We start from the raw sequence: 18,874 nt of genomic DNA, 5'->3' as shown, positions 1-18,874 counted from the left end.
ACACAGAAATCTGTTTATCTCTCAAGTACAAACTTAACATAGAAACTGCTTCTTTTGAACCAACATTCAATGAATTTTGTCCGTTATTTCACCCACAACCATACACAAGCTCCACCCCTGCGACCATGGGAGCTTTTTCTAAGTGTAAATGCACAGACGGTCTCATTAATCTACAATACTAAATCTGACATGGCTAAAGTGAAACACTGCAGCTTGTAGAGCCGGCAGAGCTCGTGTCTGAAAGCTTATCTACTACATCAAGAAATTTTAAGTCCATCATCTTGAACACTTAAGTGAAAACCTCGTTTGTGTACATATAATTGCATTGTTGTCTTTTTTTTTTTTTTTTTTTACAAAACAAAAAGGAAAAAATAACAGTTGATATCTTAAACAGCTCCTGGGTTCAACAAGCTTCACTCTCTCTTCACGGAGGAAAGAAGGCTGTTCAGACCAGTTTTAGTAAACATCCACAGAAGGTAATGTTTATGCCTCCTTTCACCCATAAAATATTCATATCTGCATAATGCTTCCTAAATTGGTTTGGAAAAAAAGTTTTTGCAGCTTTACTTTTTATTTAAGTGAAAAAGAACACTGTCTGAAAACTTTAATTCCTTTGTCTGGCAGAGTATTAGCTTGTGGTGAGATTTAATTTAATAACAACACATGTTTTAACGGACCTCCTACTCGGTCGCACAAGAACAAAGTACTTTATTCACCTGCGGGGAGGTTTGTCTTTTTAGTGTATTGTTTTCAAGGTGTGTAGCTATAAAGCGTTCACCTGTGATCCAAATACAGTCGTTACAGTCTGCTCCAGGTCGTTGTACTGTTCTCAGAAAAAGCTGGGAGCAGTTTTGTCTTGTAAGATAACACAAAAATGACTTATGTAAACATGTTCCTCCAACTCATGTGACTTTTAAACTTTTACAGGTCAAGGTGGACGGTCTTTAGCAGCTCCGAACTTCCTTTCAGGTAAGCGATTAGCGATTATATAAGCATTACCGTCACCATCATCATCATCATCATCGTCATACTTTTGAAATTGTCAGCTAAATCAAGTGTCATCGTCTTAACAACAACACACCAACCCTACATTAGAGTCCTCAGTAGTGGTGGACTCTTAATCTACATTAGGCAGTGTTTATTGTGCTGTTCTTTTGAGTTACCCAAAAAAAAAATGTTTTATCTGTGCTGTACAAGTGTAGTTTTGGCATACATTTCCATCTACGTGATCCTTAAACGCTGTAAAATGCTCTTTTGCATAGAAAGTTTGACTTGCAACCTCTAACTTCACTACATTTGATCTGCATTATCTGTTGTTTAACTATTGTTTATAAAATATGACAGATGCACAACAGTCAGATTGTAATCCCTGTTTTTAACCGGGTATTTGACTTTGAAAACCATTTGTGGATTCACGATTGTAAATGTGCTGAGAAGAACTATTCACAAGGGGTGTGTGTATATATATATATATGTATATATATACATATATATATATATATATATGTGTGTATATATATATACATACATATATGTATGTATATATATATTTTTACAAGAAAAATTTGAAGCTATGACATTTTCAGAAAAAAAGGGTCAGCATCAACATAATTAGACTTCAAAGAGGATTACATAATCACACCACTCCCGGGATAGTAAAAGACATAAATATAGAAAAATATGTAATATATATATTTATATATAATATACTGTATATGCATATAAAACTAGGTATCAGAAAGAGGACACAGGTTGTATCTACATAGAAAACATACAAAATGAGAAGTAAGAACACAGCAATGCCCCTGCCTAAAAATCACAGCAGGTCGTACAGCAGCAAAGTTCCCCACACTGTTCTTTGCAGCTATGGAACAAAGGGGAAGAACAGTCATGTCCTCTTAGCCAAGAGAAAATCCTGACATGAACAATCTCTATTCACTTCACTCCAAATTAAGGAATGGATCCTCGGTAAGAACGGCTTGATTTTTCAAGTGAATCTCATATTTAAATATCTCAAAAAAGTACAACAGGAGGAAGTGTGTTTGTCGACAAAGACGCCGCTGTTTGTTTGTTTGTTTGTGTTTTTTGTGGAGATGGGCGTCAGGAGTTCTCTTGCAAAAGAGTGTGTCAAAAGCAAAGTGAATGGCTACTGTTTCAGACTTAACCAACACCGGCAGCAGCAGCAGAGCGTCACGTGACCCAGCAGTAGGAATGATTTCTATGTGGACGGAGTTCTTCACATAAAACAAAGTGGGAGGCAGTGGGAGATTTGTCGTTGTCTGTAATATACAGGAAGTCGGCTGAATTGCATTTCACTTGTAAAGGACCGCTCTCGTTACACTATATCCAATATGGATTACCTATCAAAGAGTGGCATTTTTAAAAAGACACAGGCAAAACATCACCCAGTAAGTGCTGTTGCAGAAACATCCCAAGTTACACCGGGTCACACCATCTTTAATCGTTGTGCAACTAAAGCCTCGGTATCTTCTGAAATGCAAGAGTAGCTTCTGTTTGCCATCTAAATTTCTAGGGATCAGTTTCCCCGCAAATTGTTTTCTTTTTATACTGCATGCTAACAGTTTCCTCATAAGTGCTAAAACAAGGAGCGATGCTGGGCGACATCGAAACCAAAGAAGTCTGATCCTTAAATCAACCATTCTGTTTTACATTTTAGTCCTCCCAAGTCTGCCATCAGTTAAATCTGTTGAAATCAAAAGATAATTCAACTCATGCACTTCATATAAGCAGAAAAGGTGAATTATTTCTCAGGAGAAAGTGGCTGCAGAGAGAAACCATGCAGCACCTCGCCAATTTTTTAACACGGGTCAATGTGAAAATCACTTCTCAGCCTCGCTGACAAATTCAACGTCTTCAACAAAACATCAGCTCGAGTCGAGAGTTTTGTGGATGAGTATTGTGACAGCGGATTGAAATGAATGAGATTTGCTGCAGAAAACACAGCCTGCAGGTGTGAAAACTGTTTTCTCTTTTCTTCTTCCATATTTGGGCAGTTGCCAGAAGATTGGCACAAAGGCACAAAACAGCCTCACTCAATATGTGGAGTCGATACAGTCGAGCAAAGATTTGCATACGCATTCTCAAAGTTCTCAAACAAATGAAAACTTCAAAATTCCCCACCCCCCCCAAAATTTGTCACAATGTATTTTTACGGAGCACTGGCCATTAGCTCCTAAATGGTACATGCACAATTTAACACGAGTGACCACTGAGCACAACTTTGCATAATCAGGATGGAGATATGAGCGCTAATGTTCCACTGCTGCAGCTCATTGGTCAGTTATCAAGCCCACTTCTCCCAACAGAGCGTGAAGAGCCGTGAGTAGAATCTCTTTACGACAACTGTGGTCGTGAAAAGACCTGATTGTGACTGCAAAGACAGAGCGATAAAACATCTGCAGGGGCTTTGCTACAAGATTGGAGGGTGGGGGTGGGGGTGGGGGTGGGGTGAGGGTGATTGATTCAAACTTGAGTTCTTTTTCAAACACTGCAGTTGCCCCCTGGTGGCTAACTTTTACTTCCTAGGCTTCACTTTTCAAACTGGAAGGCTACGTCCATAGCCAACACATGAGATCAATAAAAGATCCTTTTATTTTTAAAGGCTTTGTTTACACTGAGGCACTTTTACCTTAAAGGAAACATTTGGAAAAGGTGTTGTTAAGCCATTTACTGTCATTTTTACAAGCTACTCAAATCTCTTATCTTCCGTCCTGATGGCAAAAACGTATTGGAGCTGTCCTTGGCCAGTGCTGCCTCATTAAAGGCATGTCAAACTCTTATTTTCTTTTTTTTCACGCCTAAGTAAAAACAAATCTCTGCTACCAGTCAGGGTCAGGTCACAGAGGCCCATTACCCTGCCGGTGCTGGGCGGCGCGGGAGGAGGGGGGATTTGCACAGTGCACAGACAGTGTGTGAATCAGACGGAAAAAAGGAGGGAGACGCAATTGTGAATTCAGAATAACATCACGTAGAGCTCGCTGCCCCCCATCCCATCCCTCAGTCTAACTACTGAGCGTCCTCTCAGTACAGGATGAGCGGGTTCGGGCAGGGTCAGAACCGGGAAGGACCAGGCAGGAGGAGAAGAGCCCAGTCCTGTCGACACTAGGACTGAGCTGAAAATGGCGTTGGGCTGGAGTTGTTGTGGTTGGCGGACTTGACGATGGTGATGACGCTGGTGGTCGCCACCTTGCCCGGCGAGAGGGGCCCGCGGGTCACAGTCCGGGCGAAGCACTGCAAGGCCTCGTACTTGGCTCGCAGGGCGTCCAGCTCCAGCCTCATGCTGGCGTTCTCCCGGGCCAGCTTGTCCACCTCATGCTGCAGGTCGATCTTCTGTCTCTCCAGCTCCTCCTTCTGGGTGACACGTTTGATGCGACAGCTGGCGGCGTAGCCCCGGTTCTTCAGCGTCCGTCGCCTCTGCTTCAGCCGCACCACGTCGTCCTTGGTCAGCCCGCGCAGGTGCTGGTTGAGCTCGCGCACCGACATGGCCACCAGCTCGTCGTCACTGAGCGCTGGGGCATTTTCCACCGTCTCCCTCTTGACCTGTAGCACGTGGAGAGTGGAAGAAACATACGAGCACATCTGCACATGAAAATGAATCATCGAGTCGATAAATGGAATGGAAACGCTCACTCGGACTCACTTTCTCACACTTACCTTTAAAGCTTTGCTTGTCTTGAAATGAGTCGTCATTCCCTGCATGCAGACAACTGGCCAGGATCTCACAGAAGACACTGAAAAGTCCAAGAGGAAGAAACTGTGACTAAGTTGAAATGAAGAGAGTCCTGCACACGATTTAGAGACACTTTCACTTCATTTAAATATAACTATTTTATTTTATCATAAAATGTCATGAGTCGTTATGGATTAAATGATTCCAAGTTCACGAAATTAGAATTTCATTTAAAAATAAAACCTTTAAAATTAATTATGAATATGAGAAGGCAAAAATGTATCAAAGCAATACATATTCCATATAATATAAAGTGATATATAGCACTCACAAAAGCTGCTCAAATGTTTATTACCATTCACACTGACTTAGGGCTGAGCAATAATTTAATTTCTTCAAATTTTCTTCAAAGTAACATGAACTGATTCAGTATATTCCCCCACAAAAAAACCTCAAGGCACATTTCTGTCCATTAAAAAAATGTAAAACCAAAAATCCTTTACAAGTTTATCAACTTTAACAATCATTCTTTAACTTTTCTCACATCACAGACATTTTCTATGCTCTTTTACTTGTAATGGAATAATTTTCAATCACTGTATTAATACTTTTCTTCAGCGTCACATCTAAATACTTCGCCCGCCCGTACATATCACATGTATACTGCAGATACCCGATAGAAAAAAAGTGAAAAGTGGCATCTGTTTTGTCACTCACGCGAAACACAACGACAACACAACACTGCCATGTCATGAGTCAACATAGTGTTTGCATGGTAGTTCTGCACGTGCCACTAGAGGGCAGCACAACACTATGAAACAACACAACAGGAGGAGAGTGCCTTTATTTACTTGTAAGAGAAGGCCTTGACAATGTAGTTCACTAGACCACGCAAGATTACAAACTGGCAGAACCGCGTCTCTCCCTCGCTCCACACCACTTTGCATTTCAAGCCCTTTGACCGTGTGCAATTTTGTTTTTGCCAGTGCAGTTTTTAGAAAAGCCTCTCTGTGCTCATTACAGTGAGGCACATGCTTTCCAGACTGCCGCCATGGCCAAAAAAAGCGAGAGCGCTGAGCTGCGATCCTGTGAGAGGCACACATCCCCCCAAGGCTCCATTTCAGGACCTACCGACCAGCATGACTACGAGTGCACTGTTCCATGCTCAACTGCTGCCATGGAAACACCCTTCGAATGGGCGTGGGAGTGTGAGTCACATGGTCAGCAAAAAGGATAAACAAGTCTCATTCACAACCACGACATGGCCCATACATAGCGCGAATAAGAGGCGATAAGTGGAAGAGCACCTTGTGTGTCCGTGATCTTTTTGTCTCATTATCCTGTTGCTTTTTCATGAAGTCCCCGTGTCTGCAGGGACACCACAACACCACTCCACCTCCTCATCAGAGACATTAAAACTAAAGCATCACATCATCATAACAGTTACAGTTATGCCGAACTATACAGGGCCGTATGTGCATGTGGAAAAATTCCTGGAGATAGAGTGTCACGCAGGAATACTTTCCTTTTTAGTCACTGATGTATTTTCTGCTGCTAGACAATGTCGTCTATCGATTCACGGCTGTGTCTCGCTGGTTGTATCCACTTACAGTGGGCTTTCCTGAGCTGCTCCATGCCCTTATTTAACTCGGTTGGATATATTTAGCCCTCGGTGCTGACACAAGTTTCTGCCAACTAAACAATTTAAGTGAGCATGTGATAAGTGATATGTCAGTAAGAGGGCAAATATTCTCTGCAGCGCTATTAGCCGCAGCTTTCATGGAGGAAAAGCACCCTGGGTGTGGCTGCTCCTTTTGGGATATTCATCATGTTATTATTACATTCGAGGACTTTGCAGATTATCAATGAAAGCAAGCTGACATCGTTAAGTTAAAAGTGTAGTCTGTGACTTTTTTTTTACAAATGTCTGTTTATCCACGTGTTTCTCAGTCTAGCAGTGTTTAGATATTGTGTCGCCCAGCAACATTCCTGTGCTGCACACAGGAAGTGATTTGGAAGTGATTTGACGTAAAAAAAAAAAAAAAGAGTGACATCACCTTCACAACGTCGGAAGTCACAAAGAAACAATAAGCAGCAGCGTAGCAACATGTCCACGGAAATTTTTTTACAGTGCTATGTGAACAACAACAGTAAAAGAAGCAAAGAGTTTTTACTATTTTTTGTAAGATTGCTCTGACTTTCCAATTAGGAAATCTGACCAGACTCAGTTGAAAGTTCCGACTAGAAACTCGTACATTTTGACTTCTGACTATAGCTGGAATGCACAATGAAGCGTTTAGCAGTTTGAAGAGAGTCTTCTGGTAGTATTGCTTGACACAGCCCATTTTCAGATGAAGGACACAACATTACACATTATGTTGCATCATTTCTGTTCACAAAGACCAAACAGAGGCACAATAACATCAACAACAAAAACCACCGGCAGTTACGCACTGCAGCTTTAAAAACAACTCTGTTCCTGTTTGTCTTTGATGGGACTGCGCTGTAGTCATTCTCCACACATAATAATGGCTCGAGTTCTGTCTGCAGAATGTGCTGTGGTGTTTTTCCTCCAAGCCGACGGACCTCAAAGACTTCTAACTTAGGAGAATAAACAGATGTGAAATGCATAAAACAACCAAACAGCTAAACCCAGAGCCAAATAAACTCCTGTTTGAGGATTTGAAGAACATCTGTTGCTCTCTCTCTGTCACTCCCTGGTGTCTTTTTCTGGAGTCATGTTGCAAAAACAAAACGCAGCAAAGAATTGCATCATTTGAATGTCTAATAAGGATGAAGATCTACAAATAAAACATTCCTCGACAGCCATTTGGCCACAACAGTCTTCAAAAGTGGTATTGCGTCAGAGGGGGTCCCTGGGTATATTCCTTTGCAGAGATCATGGAAAAGCGGTGTGGGGCCTCCCTCTCTCCTTCATACAAGAGGCCTTCAGCATGAACTGAGAGGCCAGGTTGATTTGCTAAAATTCTTGAGGCATGTGCTTATGTTTTTGCAACTCACACATGGACAAGGTTTTCCTCATCAAGAGGCCAAACGATTCCTCGGGAGGAAACACAGTAAACTTATTACACGGCCAAATCCATACTTTAAGGATTTTTGCCACGCAGACGAGACAAACGCGTTTCACAACAACTCGTGGCTTCTCATCCTAGCACATAATGGAGCTCACATTGACTTTTTTCTCTTTCTTTTTTTTTTTTTTGTCCGTGGCAGTGAGGGAAAAGGAGTCTGCGAAAACACGTCAAAGAGAGAAAGGCCACAGATGTCGGGCACGGAGAACAAAACCGCATTCCTGAGTGAACACACATGCACAAGAGAGAGCAAATCTTCAGCGGAGAAGGAACATGCAGCCTGAATGTGTCCTGTGATGCACTCAGCCGTGGGGGTGGAGTTCAGACGATCCCACTTGTAAAACAACGGCAGCAAAATTCACAAAATGTCTGGAATTCAGAGGAGTCTCGCACATCTTTCGCTTGTCCAAACAAATCAAAGGGAGCCTGTGTGCACATGTGAGAACGTCAGGAGTCAAACACCTTTTCTTTCATGAGGGGGTTTTTAATTTTTGTCCTCTTGGTGTTCCTCTGCTGCCTAATGACAAATAATAAATCACAATTGTGTCCATTATTATTTAACCTGTTGATTCATTTGCCAATTGATTCATTAATTGGTCCATAAAAAGTCAGAAAAAGGTGGAAAGACTCCCAAAACCCAAACTAACTATAACCTTAAAGGTGCATTATGTAATAAATCTAAAGCAACTGGCCATAAAATCCTCCTAATATGTCACAGAGACTCAGGAATAATGTTCATATAACAAACTGAACTCATCAACAACAACAGTACAGACAAAATATTTGGATTTAAAAAAATATTTTGCAGACTGCAAATCATGTTCATGTTTTGAAATCATGTTTTGGCATGTGGCGCCACCTACAGCCATCTACCAATCATTGCAGTCAGTAGAGTCTCAGCTGCCAGTTATGTCTGAGCTACAATGGCGGAGAAAACAAAACCTAAAAGACCTCGGTGTTTTGAATTTGAGTGTAGTAACCGTTTTTGGCCACATTCTTACATATGGCGCCTTTAAATAATATTCTCCTGTCTAAACTTAAGATATCAGGACTATTGATATTTAAGAAATATAATAATCTAAACAAACACACAGTCTGTGATTCATTTAATAGATTGATTAATTGTTGCAGCCCTCATCAAAAACAATGGAAGTTGAAGCCAAGGGGGAAACAAAGTAAATCACAATTATGTTCATTATTATTTAACCTGTTGGTTAGTTTGTTTATAAAAAGTAAAAAAAAAAAAACAGTGGAAAAACTCCCAAAACTCAAAATAACTGTATTATTAATTGTCTTGTTTTGTCTACAAACTAAAGACATCAGTAATGATTTTATATAAGGAACTTTTTTCTCACTAAAGGAGAAAAAAAAAACACAGTATGTCATTCATTTAATAGATGATGCTAATTGATTAATTGTTGCAGCCCTCATCAAAAACAATGGAAGTTGAAGCCGAGTGGGAAACATGAAAGAAATGTCTGAAATAACTGTCAACCGCAAACAGTTTGCACGCATTTCATGGTTATGCCTCATTGTTACGCATCGTATTTGATGTGGCGAGCATGGATGTGTTTTATGGTGAAACCTGCCACTTTGTTCTCTGTGCGCATTCGTTTCTTTGGAGGATGAACGGATCCCGGGCCGTCAACACTGGGGGGGGGGGGACAAGAAAAAGGCCAGTTTCAACATCTGCACAAACCGACAATGATCTAAAAACAGCTGTGAAAGAACAAGTGCGTGACACTCTGTTCTGTATATACCAACTCTGCGTAAACATGTGTACCTTTTTGTTCACTGATGCCAAGTGTTTATATATATATTTAAAGTCAAGCATATGGTCAAGTTCAAGGCTGCCCCTCAGGTATCTGTGGGGCCCATGTCTTCTGCTAAAACAAACACAACATCAAAGACCGATGTGCTCATGCTCGGCTGATAAATGCAGAGTTGGCTTGTGTGGCCTCCTTGTTTTTCTCCCCCCGTTTTTTTTTCGTTTCATGTTACGACTCGGTTGGGGAGAAAGCAGACTTGTTGCTGCCCTTGACAGTCTGGTACATTCCTGTGAGAGGAGCTCTTGCTTTTCTTGCATATTTTTGTTCTCAGGGAAGTGGAAGAGACTCAGCCACAGACTGGGCTGCACGCGGCACTCTGCTCTTTCTCCAGCGCAGCACATTTGGTGGGATATTATGTGAAGGAAATGGAGAGCATAGCTGAGCCGTGAGTCATGCTGTTTACTGGTAAAAGCGACGACCAGCGGCAGGGAATCACACCCTCTCGATCTGACGTTTCCTGGAAACTCCCGTTGTTTCATTTGGGAGGAAGGAAAAGTACAGAGAACCTTGGAAATGGCTGGAATGACCACCGGAAAGGGAGGAGAACTCTCCCAATATATGAGCAATGATATTCTCCCCATCAGGGATGCAAGGATTCAAAGAAATGTCAAGAATGCAAAAGTAACACAAGCGCATACCTGTCCAGGATTTCAATACCTGGGAATACAGTAACACAGAATACCAGGGAATCTCATTATTCACTTTTCAACCAAACTTTTATGGTTGAAAATACAGACAATAACAAAAATAATATAGTATTCCCATTTAAAAAGATCTAAATGAGGCACGGGCTCAGAGAAAGTGACAGCACAACATTTATTTCCAGCGTAATGACGCTGTGACGTGTTTGTTTGTGTTGCTGCCAACGTGTAGTTTGAGTCATGATGGAATCGGCGAGTTACCAGGGAAAAACATCAGCGGTTGAATCAGCAAATCCACCTCGGCGAGCGTCAACAAGGAAATCGACACATTCCTGCTAAATAAACGCGTTGCAAGTGAACACGACTCCTCTTGCCACGTACACCTCAGACGCAGGCACGCGGGAGGTGAAATCGAGCACTTATTCTGACAGAAAGGCAGGGAAAGACGGGGCGCAGATCACAGTGGGTGGCAGAGTGAGGAGTCTGCACACACAGGGGTGTTTCAAGTCATTCTGTGGGGCCCCATGAAAAAGGGAGCTGGGGGCCATTTACTGACTTAAAAGATGGACTTTTTTTTCTGCTGTGACAAAGTGACAGCCTTTCCTTGTCCTTTTGCCTATGCTCTCTGTTTTACTTCCTAAAGCAGAATTGCACCTTTAAACATCTGAGACCTGATCATCCATATGATCATTTTAATGTTTGATGGACCCCAAAACATTTTCACTTTATCCTCTGGTGAAAGGTTTCATCTGTTTCCATGGTAACCCTCCTCCCACTGTGCTTACTTGATTATCTGGATCTGTTTATCCCCTTGTCATCTTTATTTGCATCGATATTTGTGCTACTTTTGCATGGATTTAATTAAATCATGAGAGAATGTTTAACTATGATTGTTTAATATTATTTATCTTTAACAATTAACATTTTGTTGAATCTGTTTTTGGTAGATGTAGGCTGTCGGCATGTATGTTTTAGTGCAGTCACCGCGTAGCCAAATGCATCTGTCCAATATACGTCACTTCAAATATGTGGAATATAAATTAGGCTTTAGAGGTTCATATTGCTGCAGTCTCCACAGAGTCAATCACTGACTTTATGGGAGAGGGGGTTCTCACAAAAGTGTCACTGCTGTGAACTAATGTAATCAGTCAATGTCAGGGGAGGGGGATTGAAGTAAAATTCAAAAAACTTGTGTTTTAAAACCTCAGGACTGGCAATTTGGCCAGTGCCATGTTGAGGTTTCACGGACTTCATCTGCACCAGACCACACTGGGGTCCACTCATAGATGCTTTTTTCCCTCTCAACTAGAACATCCATCCCATTTCTACTGCTTTATTCTCCACCGTGTGCCAATCTTAGCTGACATATGGTGATAGGTCACACTGTGGACAGTTTGCCAGTCCATCCATACAGAGACAAACCCACTCTCTCACCTACAGTCAATTCAGAGTGTCCAATTCACCTAATCCCCATATTGCATGTTTTTGGACTGTGGGAGGAAACCGGAGAACACGGAGAAAACCCACACACACACGGGGGAGAACATGCAAGAAAGGCCCTTGTTCCAACCGGGGCTGGAACCTTCTTGCTGCTAACCACCGCTAACTGTGTGGCTAAATTAGAACATAATCTACTAAATTGACATTGTGCTCGATTGACAAAGAGCTGCGATTGAGACCATTAACTCTTCATGAAAATGTTAATTGACTTTGAATTAATGGTCACATAGAGTGGTCTTGTTGCACATATATGTTAGTTATGGAGGTCTACTTACATACATTAACTTGTTTTTATGGCCAAAAACCTCCTAGTTGCTGTAAACGAGTGGATAGAAATCCTCTTTTCTGACGCTCTCCTGAGCCACGATATTTCAGACATAAATCTCACCCCCAGAAGACAGAGTGTGTTGTGATTGGCCAGTACCCGGAAGTGGGTTAGGGTTCAGCACACCCGCTCTCAGAAGCGCAGCTCCCCCTTCTGGAACAGTGGATGCACTGCTACTCATTATCAAAACATTGTTTTAACAGTGTTTAAAAATAGCTTCTTCACGACTCCCCGCCACAGTCCCTTTATGACTTTGACCCGGAGTCAGACCCAGAGTCAGAAGACACTGTCGCTCGTGAAACACCTCCACAACGGACGTTCTTCTTCTTCTGCGATTCAATGTACGCAACTGGATGTGCCCGGACTAGTGCCCGGAGCAGGACGATCTGCTGCTGCGGAGAACCGGTGTTTACGTAACCGGACCGGGTTTTTTCGGAGATCTCGCTGAGCCCGAGATTACAATAAAACACAGCGTTCTCAGCAGTGGCTGAACTGTTTGTTTTGAACCTTCCGGGCTTCTTAAACAAGGTAATGACGCAGATACACACTAAAAAAAACAGCGTTAATTGGAACTTCCGGTCTAGGTCCGCTTCAAATGGAAAAATTTCCCATCGTCTTCTATTCAAACAGACCAATTTTGCCAGTGGAGTCGCCCCCTGGTGGCTATTCAATCAGTTCTGACTGGAAACCCAAGCAGCTGCTCTTCGCACATGCGTAGAACAAATGAGGTTTGCAACAGACGTTCTTCAATAAACAGAAATGTCTTCATAAACAGTCTATGGTTCTGCCTGACGCCACCTACTGTCACTTTGGATAAAAACAACACGCGTCCATCTGTTACTGTGTGCGTAACACTCGGCTGTGTATGAAATCGCCAGCTTTCATAGTCAGTCATCAACATCAACACTGTGCATAATTTCTTCCAGTCAGGAGGAGTAAAAACGCACCACAGAGGAACGCGTTTCCCTGTGAGTCATCATCACATCAACTATAACCACAGCTATTGCACTTTCACAATACTCCACCACAAACACGTAGTTCATTCTGTGTCGCTTTCATTAATCACCACTGGGCTGGTTGACCGGTGAAATATAAAAACTGGACCCCATCAAACCATATCCGATCTGTGTCTCCTCGGGGGAATTTCTCCCCATGTGCCTTGTCACTGTCTCCCACACACACTCACACATACACACACTGTGGTGGTAAAATGAGTCAGCCAGTCTTCTAACTTCCCCATCCCGAAGTAGACATCATCACTTTGGAGATGCGACCACATGTTAACCTCATGACAGAGGAGTGCACCCGCTCTCCCACCGCCTCTCAGACACTGTGCACCAGAAACAAACAGTGAATCAGGGAAATGATAAAAAAAAAAAAAAATCTTCTCCATCACAAATCTGTGGCCACCAAAGTGGAACAAGTTGCTCACAGACAAATATTTTCCACGTATTAATCACAACGCTATTAAAAAAAAAAAAAGGTCACATTTCATCCACAGGGAGCGAGGGACAAACTAAAATATGGACTTTTTTTTTAATTGTAATAATCAAAAATAAAGAAGTAATTGTTCTCCCAGGATTCAGCTTCCTTATCTTTAGCCCAGTCATTAAGATGGATGTGGCCCAGAAACACAGCTAAAGATAAGATTGAGGCTTTTCTTTCTCTCTCTGCAGAATGATTGACTGTTTGTGGAAATATGCAGCACTCCTGCTGTTGCTTGTTTCTCCTGTTGTAGGCCAATCAGCCCTGGTGGTCTGACTTCACGTCGTGCCCTTTGTCCCACATGTCTAAAATGCAGACCACGTGTTGTTTCCAATGTCAAAAGTAAGTAGGCTGGTATTTCTCTGTCTTTGTTTCTTCCTCTCTGTACCCAAATCCCGCCTTTGCAGTGAACATCAGCACGAGGGGTGGGGGGGGGGGGGGTTAATATGATTTGTGTGAATTGAATAAATTTCACTTCTCTTTTCACCTTAAAACCTCATCAGGTGACAGAAAGTAAAAGAAAAACAAACTTTAAAACGCATTTTGTAAGCAAAAAAAACCAACAACAATAACAATTGTAATAAACGTGCTATTGAGACGTTTTGCAACATCTGTGATGACGTTACTTTCAAATTATCGACACCTTTTAATTTGCCTGTAACATTTTTCTTTTGTTTGTTTTTAAACAAATGAATACGTTCGTGATGCGTTCAAATGCTCAGTTTTGGAAAATATATAGTTGAAAAACAGAGAACGTCCACTTCTTCAGGAACTAGGTCATCAAAAGTAAACATAAATGAAAAAAATAAACAGAAAATAAAAAGTAAATGTGCTCATTATCACCTGTTTTTATATTGTCATAAAAAGAAAAATCCGAATTTCCTGCCAGCCTTCACTCACAGCCACATGAACCCACTCAAAATATGAATACTAAATAAATAATATTACATATTATATAGGGACGAATATTTGCTGATTTTCCCCTCAGTTTATTATTTATCCTTATGTTATGTGACTCCGACACAACACGTGTCCGCACGAAACCCCCTCCGTATAAACCCTGTTTAAACATACACAAACTAATAAATAATAAATAAAAGTGTACATATAAAGTGTGTGAGCGTCATTGTGTCACCGTGAGAACTTGGGCAATATAGAAAGGAATGTCAAAACATCCCCCCCTCCACACACACACACACACACACACACACACACACACACACACACACACTTTTTTCTTTTCTTTTTTTTCAAAGAAGAGACAGAAGAAACAAACTCACCTCTGTGGACGCGGACTTGTGCCGTGGACCGGAATGCGTGAAGAAAAAGTCAAAACAGTTGCGAGGAGTTAAATGTCCCTGTTTTCGGAGGCGACGCGGAAACTTTGACACGGTTCGGTTCGGCGCGGCGCGTCCAGCGGTGTCTCCTCGGGCTCACACTAAATTAACTACAAAACAACAACAATGTACCAACATTCCACGCTCCGCTTCCGCAAGCGCTCACGTCACCGATTCCTCGTGACCGCCCCCTCCATTCATGAAAATAACTTTGTGCTGACGTCAGTCTGCATGGGGAAGAGGGGGGGGGGGGGAGAGCGCGAGGCCATAAATAGAAGACAGATACTGGCGGGGACTGCTTTTTGCTTACTTCACAAAACTCTTTTCTTTCTATCTATCTTTATTTTGTATGTTATTGATTTTGTTAGTTGAAAATAGTTAATTAAAAATAATAATAATAATAATGATGATAATACAAAATGGTCACACTTCCAGCTTTTGTTTCCTCAAATTTTGAGGAAACAAGTCAGAATTGAAGAAAGTCAGATTTTGGAGTGAAAAAAAAAAAAATTAAAAAAATTGTGACTCAGAAATCATTGGAATTCTGAGGAAAAAAAGTCAGAATTGAAAAATGTCAACATTCTGAAAAAATGTCAAAATTGTGACTTAAAGGTGAAATAAGTAGTTTATAGTGCCATCTAGAGGAGAGGCTGACATTTACAACAAAGACCTGCTGCTCTGCTCACCCCCTCCCTTCCCTGAGCGCTACGGTATCCTCAGCTGGTCAAATGTCGTCCTCGTCGTCTTTCTCCGTGTCAGCAGATGAGGTTCGTGAGGCGAGGGAGAGGGCGAGCTACTGCGGCCGTAGCAGACAAAGCGGAGAGAGTGGAGGCGGGACTTCTGCTACAAGTAAAGAGACACTTGATTTGTTCGCTCGCGTTTGTCCTTACAGGCTCCGGCAGAAACATGGCGTCTCGCTGCTAACAGTGGCAATGCAACCGCGGCCCGCGACCATGTTATTTTTACATGACTTTTTGAAACACTACGAAAATGAAACAAAGAATATTATACAGCGACTAGACAATACAGGAGCACATAATATGTTTAAAAAAGTGGATTTGGGGTTATATAAACCCATAAATACTACATATTGTCCCTTTAAATCTCCAAAAAAAAAAGTCAGAATTATGACTTTTTTCCCTCTTTCTCTTTCTCTTGACTCACAGTTGTGATTTAAAGGTGCATTATGTAATAAATCTAAAGCAACTGGCCATAAAATCCTCCTAATATGTCACAGAGACTCAGGAATAATGTTCATATAACAAACTGAACTCACCAACAACAACAGTACAGACAAAATATTTGCATAAAAAAAAAAATATTTTGCAGACTGCAAATCATGTTTATGTTTTGAAATCATGTTTTGGCATGTGGCGCCACCTACCGCCATCTACCAATCATTGCAGTCAGTAGAGTCTCAGCTGCAGAGCAACCACGGGTTGCCAGTTACGTCAGAAAACGATACCTAAAAGACCTCGGTATTTTGAATATGAATGTAGTAACCGTTTTTGGCCACATTCTTACATCATTTTTGCACCTTTAAATCTCAAAAAAGTCCAAATCCTGAAGGGAAAAAAAGCAGAGTGTGGGCCTGTTTAACACAGCTTGCATCTTTAATTTATCTGTTTTTACTCCTCGATAAATGATCACATTTGTTAGGGTTGCAGTGAATGTGCACAAAAACCCGTGAAACTAAACTCGGTAAAAATAAAGTTACATTCACCAATCAACAGTTATTTTCTTGCTATTCAAATATCTAAAGTTTCGTAACTTTTGTCCTCCTCCATTAATAAAATACTTTTACATCATATATCGTCTCCTGCTTGTATTTGCAGAAGATTGTTTAATTTATTAATTCATCTTCTAGTTTCTCTCCCTGACAATTGTTTTTTTTTAGCTTTATCCACTTAATAAAAACTTAACTTAACTTAAAAACTTTAAGTTGTTAAAGGTGCTTTACGAATAAAACTGTTATTTGTATGATAAACTCTACAGTTTGAGTCAGTGCAGGGTGCAAATCTTTGCCTTAAGAGGAACTAAAAGCACTTAAAAGTTGAAAAAGTTAATCATGAACCTGCTGCTCTCTCACTCACTTTCCTCCACCTCCCCCCTCCTTCCTCCTCATACTCCCGCTTTTATGGTCACGTCTACTCTACGAGGTATTCAAAAATGTGCATTAGCTGAGGGAGGACCTCCTCCTCCTCCTCCTCCTCCTCCCTCAGCAGCAGCAGCAGCGGCAGCATTCCATTCTCGAGGAAAGTATGTGGTGTAGTAGCCCAGCAGTTCGCAGGATTTCTCTTATTTTAGCTGCACTGCTGCCAGTAACGTCACAGGTTATTCTGGGTAATTAAGCACCGAATGTAAATATGTTAAGTCAGGGGCTTTTTTACTCGAGGCTTGTTTCCCCCCACTTTTCAGTTCTCCTCGTGGAGCAGACAAAGCTTGGCTTGAGGGTTTTCCTCAGAGTGACGCTGCCAGCTGAAAACAAATTGATGTGTTGACACTATAAACGCTGCGGGTGACACAGTTCAGATGAGACGATGGATTAAGAGGAGAGGGAAAATGTTATTTTTATGCTGACGAGACCAGAAGATTGTATTAAATAACTGGTTTTCGAGGCATGGATATTGTCATAACACTTCCCAGCTTTGTTTGTATTACTAATAACGTTCCATTTAAACATTTGCTAAAGGGTAGTAACGAGCAAGTACTTGTATAGACTTAGGGTTTTGAGAGGTTTTGCATACAGTAAACAGGATTAACGTCATGGATTCATATTTCTGGATTATTTAATTGGTTATAAAATGTCAGAAAATGTTGACCCAAACCTCGAAATGACCACATTCTCACATGTTGTGATTTCTTTGTTATAGGGAGCAAAAAAACTTGAACTAAACCAAAGGAAACAACTCTTAATTGATCAAAAATAGTAATCCACACTTTTGGTGAATTAGGCCCAACTGGACTTTGACAAAGTCTAAACTAAACTGATCTGCTCACTGTACACACAACTTTCTGCTCAGCTACTTTAGAAGATGTTAAGCAAATATTGGACCTAAAAAAGCTGTTTTACTGCAGAAATATTCAACATTGAGTGTTTAGTTTGATCGAGTAAATAGAGTTCATTTTAAGATTATTGTATTTTTAAATCCATAGATGGTCTTGGCCCGTCTTATACTTCTCTGAGCTGCTTTGTCGTCCACCCTGTATCCATCAGATATAGCGTGACATCCTATGTCTACGTCAAATACGAAATTGAAATAGAGAAATACATGTGGAAACAGTTTATTATACAGTAGTTATATATAAAACGTATACATACTTTTTTTTCTTCATTTCCTGGCTCAAATGGGTTTTGCGGATCCAGATTGAAATGTCTCTTTTAATCCTAAAGATTGCAGACAACTGAGTGAGACTGTTATTGTTCCTCTTTCGCATGTCTACAACAAATGCAAATGTGCAGATCACGTTTTTAGTTCTCCAAACAGTTGAACCCGTCTCCTGTCCGTAACGCACTGAGAATGTAAAAGTATCCTAGTTCACCACTAATTGAAAAAAAAGCAAAAAAACTGAACTATTCCTTTAATCATATTTGTATAAGAATATTTAGCTTTAGATTTCAAATGTCCAAATAAAGAAAGGAACCTGTGTAAACCTGCAGTGATGAAATTAGAGTTGGAGTCTTACATAAACTGTACGTCCTCACTAAAAGACGAGCTGTGTCTCAAGAAGTTGTCCATTTTAGGACAAAAAGGAGCTCTATTATTTTTTTCTTTCTCCGCACGATGATTTCCGTGTGTCATGGTTCTATGTTTAGACATCGCAGAGACAAACGAGGAAACAGAGACACAATAAAGGTCCACACACACACACACACACACACACACACACACACACACACACACACACACACACACACACACACACACACACACACACACACACACACACAGCATCTCAGATATGTAATGTAAT

At 41.1% G+C, this 18,874-nt stretch overlaps 1 protein-coding gene across 1 annotated transcript; it reads right to left on the bottom strand.

Moving 5' to 3' along the window:
• Positions 1-1,601: 1,601 nt before the first annotated feature.
• Positions 1,602-15,005, bottom strand: mafk (v-maf avian musculoaponeurotic fibrosarcoma oncogene homolog K). The gene is made up of 3 exons (XM_083895776.1): positions 14,843-15,005; positions 4,675-4,751; positions 1,602-4,560 (listed from the first exon to the last, which is right to left on the bottom strand). The coding sequence occupies exons 2-3, from the start codon at positions 4,717-4,719 to the stop codon at positions 4,123-4,125; spliced, it is 483 nt and encodes a 160-aa protein (XP_083751902.1). The 5' UTR covers positions 4,720-4,751; positions 14,843-15,005; the 3' UTR covers positions 1,602-4,122.
• Between the last annotated feature and the right edge of the window lie 3,869 nt (positions 15,006-18,874).

Source organism: Microchirus variegatus (assembly GCF_963457635.1).
Source record: "Microchirus variegatus genome assembly, chromosome: 10".
Lineage (NCBI taxonomy): Eukaryota > Metazoa > Chordata > Actinopteri > Pleuronectiformes > Soleidae > Microchirus > Microchirus variegatus.
This window is presented reverse-complemented; position numbering and strand designations above follow the sequence as displayed.

What these genes read in the sequence shown, in the direction of transcription:
- mafk (XM_083895776.1), bottom strand. Translation starts at nt 4,719, where the DNA reads ATGCAGGGAATGACGACTCATTTCAAGACAAGCAAAGCTTTAAAG. An exon ending in AGACAAGCAAAGCTTTAAAG is followed by an intron (nt 4,561 to 4,674) that starts GTAAGTGTGAGA and finishes CACGTGCTACAG; the next exon opens with GTCAAGAGGGAGACGGTGGA.